Source organism: Salmo trutta, chromosome 27 (assembly GCF_901001165.1).
Source record: "Salmo trutta chromosome 27, fSalTru1.1, whole genome shotgun sequence".
Classification (NCBI taxonomy): domain Eukaryota; kingdom Metazoa; phylum Chordata; class Actinopteri; order Salmoniformes; family Salmonidae; genus Salmo; species Salmo trutta.
In genome coordinates, this window is record NC_042983.1 from 17,429,506 (window position 1) to 17,438,911 (window position 9,406).

Genomic DNA, 9,406 nt, shown 5'->3' on the forward strand with positions numbered 1-9,406 from the left:
TTCCCACAGTTGTCAAGTTGGCTTTATATGCATGAGAAACTGAGTGTGGAAAAAACCTAGCGTTGCAATTCTTTGACACAAACCAGTGAGCTTGGCACCTAATACCATACACCGTTCAACTGGTACTGGTCTTGCCCAGTCACTGAATGGTACACAATCCATGTCTCAAGGCTTACAAATCCTTTAACCTCTCCTCCCCTTAATCTACACTGATTAAGTGGATTTAACAAGTGACACCTGTAAGGGATCATAGCTTTCACCTAGTCAGTCACATGGTAAGAGCAGGTGTTCATGTTTTGTATACTCAGTGTACATAAAAATAAACACATATTTGCTAAAACATTCTAATGGCAGTAGGGTGTTCATGTAGTCTTGGAGGTCCTGTCTCTACTGGGGCTACTGTTGTAACCCCCGTCTTGAATGTTGGTCTTTGCAAGGTTCCATCTGTTCATCCAGAGTTTGAGCCAAATAGTAATGAATGTTCAACCAAAAAGGAATCCTCTGTTACAGCTCAGTTTCGTACAACGTTCAAGGAAACATGAGTTTGGTGTGCATCTACCATGTTATTCTACCTAAAAAGTGCAGACATAGGAATTTTCCCGTAACTATTAATGACATGACTATAATCTATAAAAACACAACGCGGAGATACTTTTAAAAGGCTTAATTATTCTAGAGTTTAAAAATGCCATTCATTCAAAAATGTTAAATTATCCTAATACAAAGAAAGCATAGGGAAAAAAGTGTGCATAAAAATGTTTGGTTTATCGGTAGTATTAATGCTTTAGGTCCTCACACCGGTTGTCCTCATTTCCGCCTGAATGAAAACCTACAAATAAAGACATTAGTTCAGAATGCATTTGAGAAAGTCTGCAATTTGTTTTTGCCAACACAATTTAGGTCCCTAGAAGTTAATGGTCTTTCCAAAGGAGGTGAAGGGGGAGTTCAGTAGAAAATAAAGGAAAGCCGCACACTCTAAGAGCTCAGATGCAAAAATTTAATAACCAACGTTTCGACAGCGAAGCTGTCTTCATCAGGGTATCAGCACAAACACTGCGAGATGAGTCATTTATATAGTGTCAAGAGACACACAGGTGTTTAATCATGGCCAAGTATGGCCTAATATCATTGGTTAACTCAAATATTTAAAAAAATGGTATACAAAGAACATACATACGATCATAGCATTTGTAGTCTAAAATGTATCTAACAAACAATTACAATGGCAAAATCACAATCACAAGAATGGCTTCAGATCAAAGTCTGTTGAGACCGAGACCCTTGCTCCCTTCGGTCTCAACATAGACTTTGATCTGAAGCCATTATTGTGATTTTGCCATTGTAATTGTTTTAGATACATTTTAGACTACAAATGCTATGATCGTATGTTATCCATTTGTATGTTCTTTGTATACCATTTTTTTTAAATATTTGAGTTAACCAATGATATTAGGACATACTTGGCCATGATTAAACACCTGTGTGTCTCTTGACACTATATAAATGACTCATCTCGCAGTGTTTGTGCTGATACCCTGATGAAGACAGCTTCGCTTTCGAAACGTTGGTTATTCAATTTTTGCATCTGAGCTCTGAGTGTGCGGCTTTCCTTTATTTTCTAGTGTTCTGCTCCGCTAGCCAGCACCTCGCCTTTATAGGTGTGCGTTTTTTTCTAGAAGGGGGAGTTCAGACCATAACAATGCTGACCACAACAGCCAAGCTGGCCTTGAAGTGGTCAGCAACAGTTACATCTGCTTTCTCTAGCTCATTCACATTCTTTCAATCACACAGCATCAGCACAAACACCCAGCCGGTCACAAGCAGGTTATAAGGCAGAGACGGATTGTGAGAATAAACTACCCCTGGTTGTCCACCCTGTGATACCATGATGAATGTCTCTGAAATACTTAATGTTTTTTCAGAGTGTAAATCAACCTCTTCAAACTACATGCTTTTCACACACTTCACTATGGATGTTAAATAGTTATGCAAAGTTAATTTATGAAAAAAGCTCATTGCTTACAGCTTTCTGATGGTACTTTCCTCTTTTGGTTCCTCTTCTTTAGTCTCATCTGTTGTGTCAGGAACCGAAGGGGATGGAAATTCCAGGTCAGCCTTTACCATGGCTTGCTTGCCCTGTGAGTGCACCCCACTGCAAGTACAGAGCACTTCATTAAAAAGGGAACAGCAGCAAATTTAGGGAATTTGTCTAACTGCCTAAACTTCTCTGAATTAGTGTTGGACTATCTCAAAGTGCCCCTCCCCTGAGGAATACAGCAAATCTACTGACAGTAATTACATTCCGTCAGCGAACATACACTGAACAAAAATATAAATGCACCATGTAAAGTGCTGAAATAAAAGATCCCAGAAATGTTCCACACGCACTAAAAGCTTATTTCTCTCAATTTGTTAAAATCCCTATTAGTGAGCGTTTCTCCTTGGCCAAGATAATCCATCCACCTGCCAAGTGTGGCATATCAAGAAGCTGATTAGACAGCATGATCATTACACAGGTGAACCTTGTACTGGGAACAAAAGGCCACTCTAAAATGTGCACAACACAGTGCCACAAGTGTCTCAAGTTGAGGGAGCATGCAAATGGCATGCTGATTGCAGGAATGTCCACCAGAGCTGTTGCCAGAGAATTGAATGTTAATTTCGCTACCATAAGCCGTCTCCAATGTTCTTTAAGAGAATTTGTCAGTGCGTCCAACCGGCCTCACAACCACAGCCCAAATGTAACCACGCCAGCCCAGGACCTCCACATCCGGCTTCTTCACCTGCAGGATTGTCTGAGAGTAGCCACCCGGATAGCTGACAACTGGGTTTGTACAACCAAAGAATTTCTGCACAAACTGTCAAATCGTCTCAAGGATGCTCATCTGCGTGCTCGTCGTTCTCACCAGCGTCTTGACCTGACTGCAGTTCACCGTCGTAACCGACTTCAGTGGGCAAATGCTCACCTTCGATGGCCACTGGCATGCTGGAGAAGTGTACTCTTTACAGATGAATCCCGGTTTCAACTGTACCGGCAGGTGGCAGGCAGCATGTATGGTGTCATGTGGGCGAGTGGTTTGCTGATGTCTACGTTGTGAACAGACTGCCCCATGGTGGCAGTGGGGCTACACATACAACAACACACGAATGAGGGAACTCTTAAAACAACACTGTCACCGGCAGTTTTCAAAATAGATCAGACTTTACCACATCACCCAACAAGCCTTTTAATATAGGCGTATTGTCAGAAGCCATTTCTTTCTTTCAATGCCTTTCACTGTAGCCTAAACCAAGCAGAAAATGAGCAAGTCCTGCGTGAAACTACACACAACTTTCACTTGAGAAATGTATACTGAAGCAAACATTTCACCCACCTTTTTAGATAAGAATATATCTGCATACCTTTCATGTCAACCATCTGCTTGTCTTCATAAACGTTCACTCAGGTAGCCTATTATGGGGTAGCAAATCTAGTCCAGTTTTTAGACCAGGGATGAGCGACTGATGGTGGTGGGGGCCTCAAAAAATCGGAATGTATCATAGTGGGCCGCAGTGGCTCATAGGTCTGAGTACCCACATCCACACCCACACGTGCGGTCAGAACCAACCCTAGCCTTTTGGGGGCCTTAAGTGAAATTTAGTTTTGGGGTCTCCCCTCCACCTTGCGAGCAAAACAGTTTAGCGGCTCCCCTCTCTACGGTGTTTTAGAGTTAATTTCCTGCAAATCTATTTAGCAGTTTTATAACTCATTCCATGCAATTCTATACATTTTGCTCAGGGAGATCATTCAAGATTGACTTCGAAATTGGATGTCCTGAGGATGTCGGGAAATTCCATCAAAACCGGCCACTGGGGGCAACTGTGTGCTATTACCATCAAGTATGCTTGGGTTTTGTTACGGGGATGGCAGATGGGTGTAATCCCATGACTCTGGATCAGAAGGTTGTGTGTTAGATCCCAGTTATGGACACTTATTTTTTTTAGCCCTATCCCAACCCTTACCTTAACCATTTGGGAATGAGTGCATAAACTTAACTTCAAAAGTTGACCTTTGGAGAAATGGAACGATACAGAGCAGCAGCTTCGAAATCTGATGTTTGGAGAAATGGAACGACGCAGAGCAGCAGGAGCAACCCAGGGTGTCAAAAACACTCAAATCTGACGTTTGGAGAAACGTGGATAAACATCTATTTCTACAGTGAGACTGTGAGAGCTTGTTAATTTTGCCATAGGGTGGAGAGAAATGTTTGCAGTTTTTAATGATATCTGAGTGAGTGACTTAACAAAGTCAATGGGGGCCCCCCAGTCAGTAATTTGACTATGAGTACTACAAGTTTAGATAGCTGGCTGCTAGACTAACTTATCAATCTAAAAAATGTTAGCATGGGCTAATTGAGTGAGAGTCAGCAGGAAAACTGCTGATGCACAACCAAATTTCTAAATCGCACCTTATTGCACCGTATTCTACTATTCTAACTCAACAGTAAATTGAGATCCCGACTGAGTAAATTTGTTTGTCTTGTTAAATTGATCCGCGGGCCTACAGAAGCTGCCAGTTGCCCATCCCTGTTCCAGACGGACATACAAAGTAAATTGGAAGCAGGTGAGGGGTTCTGACGATTCTGTTATGGCTGTGTGGTGCATTTCCCTGAAATGGCTTAGGTCCAATAAACCCCTTAGAGAGCAAGGTAAAAGACAATAAATACACAGCCATTCTGAGTGATCACCAACCTATGGTGAAATATTTCTACCCTGATGTGAGTGTCATCTTGGAAGAGAACAATGACCCCATCCACAGGGCAAAGTTGTCACTGAATGGTTTTATTTAAGTTCTAATTATGTAAGCCATATGCCATGGCCGTCTCAGTCACCAAATCTATATACTTTGTATCCCTCATTTACTCAAGTGTTTCCTTTATTTTGGAAACTGTATCTCTGTCTAGAAACTGGGCCAGATTATCCCATAGTAGGCTATGTGAGTGAAAGTTTATGAAGACAAAAGCTGTGGAATTATTAGACATTCTTATATAAAAAGGTGGGTGAAATGTTTGCTTCAGTATACATTTCCCGAGCACTAAAGTTGTGTGTTGTCACGCACGGGACTCCGGCATTTTCTGCTTGGTTTAGGCTACAGAGAAAGGCCCTGAAAGGAAGAAATGGCTTCTGACAATTATGCCTATAGTAAAAGGCTTGTTTTGTTGGGTGATGTATTTTGAAAAAAATCTATCCCACAAAATGTATATGTCGTATCTCACAATTGATTGGGCTTTGGTATGTTCGCTGTAACAGAACGTTTATTTTTTCCCCTATAGATTTGCTGTATTCCACAAAGTTATATCTAACTTTGATGTAGCTCTACTACGCACTTTGACAGACAGTCCAACACTTAAGTCAGAGGTTTAGGCACTTCTTAGACACAGTTCCCCTTTAAATATGTGTAAATATTAGTTGGGGGGACTGGTCAGGTCTGGCTCTGTATTCTACCTCTTGTAGAGCTGCAACTCTTCTTGGGCCACCAGTAGCTGTGCCTTGAGCTGGTTCCTCTCCTGAAGCACCTCCTTCAGCTCCTGCATTGTGAAGCGTGGTCTGTTGGGATCTTTCATGTCTACCACCAGTTTGTTTGGTCCTAGTGTTTGCTGAGGGAAGATATTGATTAAAGGGATAAACTCATAACAAAAAGGAGTCCACACAACTGTGTTGCAAAGTAGAGTGTATAGCAACCCAGTGAAAAGTAAAACAACCGTTACATACCCTGACAGAACCTAGTCCAGTTAGACTTGACCACGTTATGGGAAATTAAATGTATCGATTCTGTCCACAACTGTTAAAGATTCCTGGTCTGAAAACATCAAACTCACCTCTTCCTTACCGACAGAACTTTCCCTCACGATTCTATCCAGTTCACTTTTCAAGTTGTCTCGTTCCATTTTCAACTCCTCCAGCGATAGATTGTGCTTATTCACTAACGTTTCAAACATCTCCAAAACACGCACAATTTTGAATTGCAAATCTGAGACTTCCTCGCCTGTATTCATTATTTTCAACAAATCTCTGCCAATAACGTATGAAATGTCATAAACATCTTCGACTGTCAGCTCAAATGCGTCCTTCTCGAACGCAGAAGCGGGTGAGGACGTGGACTCGTTCAACTCTTCCATTTCTCGTGTTCCAAAAACGCACCGAATTGAATTGAAAGAAACACGAGTTTGTTTTCTCAACCGGTGGGACCGATTTCTCAAATCGACCGTTATGACATTTAACATAGAATAAACGTTTGAACTGTAATAAATGTAGTTCCATGCGAGCTACAGTAGCCACTTCAAGTTAGTAACTGAATGGACCATCCTCTTTGATCATGTTCAATGGTTGACCAGAGTATAGTGACATACAAATAAGCCAATAGCGATAGCCTGTTCTGCCGCTTGTAACAAGAGAGCAACGTTTCCATGGCGACCGTGAAGCCATGCGCATAATCGGGTAAATAGCACGTGATGTTTCCCCGTTATTTTCAATTTTGTACGAAGTTAGATTGACATTCCGTCAACCATGGGGCCTTTTGGGCATCAGGAAGCTTGCAGGGATCCCTGAAAAAGCATCGATAAAACCATCAGAATTAACAAAGCAAACAAATATGCTAGAACTGACAGGCATTAAAACATTGTGCAATTTTATGTTTGAGTGTCCAACAATTGAGCAAACACTGAGAACAGGTTGAAAACAATATCTATTGGAAATAATAGCCTGTGATCATAGTCACATCACATTAAAAACACTGTGCAATTTTATATGTTTGAGTGTCGAAAATTGAGCAAACATTGAAAACTGTGTTGAAAACCATATCTATTAAAAAAATAGCTTCTGATCATATTCACATCACAGGTAGTCAACAATATGCCAGCTTGTAATACAGTCTACTTACTGCTAGTATAAAGCACCATATCTGTACAACAAAACATTTATTGAAAAGGCACAGGATATCTCTCAGATAGCACATTCTTCTCTCCAGAATGAATCTCTCATTGTCCCATCAGGACAACTTTGTCCTGACAATCCCACTTGGCATAATGCTCTTTATGACTTTCTTCATAGGTTCATCTTACTCACTTTAGGCCTCAAAACACCAAGATCTCCTGTCAAACTACGCCCTGAATATGAGTCATCTGACTATCCCAGCCTGAGCACATATTTTTGGTACTGTATTCAACCAGTACTCCAATAATTCACCCTCTGGCACTCCTCTACACCCTCTGGTGGTAACTGGCTGTTGGACATTCCCATGACAATTGTCGGTGCACGGACCACAAGCCCATTGCTGTACTGTTTGTACTTGGAGACTACCAGCACGGGACGTTATAGGTCCCAGCTAATGGATGCTTCAGTGCCTCCTGAGCCTGCTTTGTGTGCAAATAATCTTCTCTCTTCCACATATCTGGCACCTCTGGTCGCCTCATGTCTCTGGAGAAGATGCTAAACCTGGAGAGGTGCAATGAGAGAAATTAAAAACTCAGGTTACACCCTGCCAATAAATGTCCTAGCCATGCCAATACTACTACTGAGATCAATAGCAATACTTTGGTTACACTTAAGATTGTTTATGAAGTGAGAACAATGAGTTCTCCAGGGAGGCCATCATGCATGTGGATTTGTGGCTTGTGGCACATGTGGCCTTCTAAAATGAATGGAAGATGGAGGTAGTAATAGTGAGTTGCTTGATTAGTATATTGGCAAAGGAGGTGAAAGTATTAATTATCATGGCATTTATTATGATGAGCTGATTAAAGATCTGAATTAAGAGCTACACATTATCAGCCAATAAGAATACTCCCACCACACATCATGCAAACATGATCACAAGAAAGTGTTGCATTTGAGATTACATGAGGTACTGTGCTTTGGTACAGTGGAGGTGCTTGGCTCAAGAACAATGACATCAAAAAATGAGAGAAAATACATTTAAAGTTCATACAAAGGACATAATATTCTGATTGGCAGTAACGTTGGATCGTCTGCAATCAACCCTGCTGCTACCATCGGCATTACCGCAGTGAATATCCTGTCCAAAGAAGCACAGACGGAGACATAAGTGAAATTACTATTGAGAGTTGTGGTGTAATGTGACTTCTTTACAGCACTCAGGTAGGCGAGCCAGTCCAAGACGAAGTAAGCTACTCAAATAATCATTATCATCCATAGCAATTTGTTTGTGGAGTGAGGTAATTTGTCTCCCCTTCATGAACTTTACAATAAGTTTTTATTTACCTTCATGAAATGATAATGATAGTTGAAAAATGTCATGTTACAGAAGGGTGCTGAAACGTCATCCCTTCGTCCTGTTACAGGTTCACCCCAAACAAGCATTGTGGAAACGAAGTTTGTTTTACTGGTCAGTAACCACGTTTCCATCCACAGTTTTTATGCGAGTAGTCATACAGTATAACAATAAAATACAACGACAGCTGTGATGGAAACAGGATGTTTCGGTACAATTTTATAAATGCACACACATAATGTGTTCGTTTGACATAGTAGGATTTTTTTGTGTTGGTAAAATTAAAGATTGCAAGAAATGGTGGTAGAAACGCATTTTATGCACAAATATTGATATAATAACCATCATATCGAAGTCAATTTGGAGTCACGCGATGATATGGCATATGGTCCTCCTCTTAAATTACAGATTAAATAGATTATGATTAATTTGACAGGGTGGTGAAAGTGCATGGTGTTGAGCTTGATGCACTTTTCCAATAAATATCGAGGGTCTTATTCTGGTGACATGATTGTTGCACGACTGCCGTTTGGAAAATACAAATATTATCCATAATAATCTCATCATGTAGACTAGCCTACCCGCACTGTATCTGCAAACTGTTGGCTAGAGCTCATGTGCCAAGACCAGAGTAGACATGTGCTATTTAACACAACAATTTTTGTGACAAAACTATTGGTAGAGTTGAAAATGCGATATAAACACATTGAACTTTTGATTTGTATTCGGTACATGAAAATGTAAGTAAAAATAAATACATGTTGTGTGCACTACGTCACGCACTGATTTTTTATCGGCAAGAAAATCAGTTTGATGGAAACACCATTGTTGGGTGTGGACATCCCATGATGTAAGTCCGAAAAGGGCTCTTTCCATTTTTTGGATATGGCTCACCAGGTTACAATCGAAAGAGCCAGTGAAGACTGGTAACCCACCCAAATGGCTGTGACCTGGGGTTTTGGCCTGCTTGTTCCGGTGGCACATTAAAAGCACGGGCAGCTGCCTTAAGGCCTTGCCCATTTTCAATAGCATTCAGGGTATAACGAAGCGCATCTTCACCATAGCCATGTACCATGTTTTGTGCTGCTACCATGTTGTGTTGCTACTATGCTGTGTTGCCATGTGATGCTGCCTTGC

The 9,406-nt window shown here is 41.0% G+C and overlaps 1 protein-coding gene across 1 annotated transcript; it reads right to left on the reverse strand.

The window, feature by feature from the left end:
* Window positions 1–8: 8 nt before the first annotated feature.
* Window positions 9–6,396, reverse strand: LOC115164479 (RILP-like protein 2). Its single transcript, XM_029717010.1, has 4 exons — window positions 5,859–6,396; window positions 5,485–5,636; window positions 2,024–2,152; window positions 9–829 (listed from the first exon to the last, which is right to left on the reverse strand). The coding sequence occupies exons 1-4, from the start codon at window positions 6,261–6,263 to the stop codon at window positions 808–810; spliced, it is 708 nt and encodes a 235-aa protein (XP_029572870.1). The 5' UTR covers window positions 6,264–6,396; the 3' UTR covers window positions 9–807.
* Window positions 6,397–9,406: the final 3,010 nt, after the last annotated feature.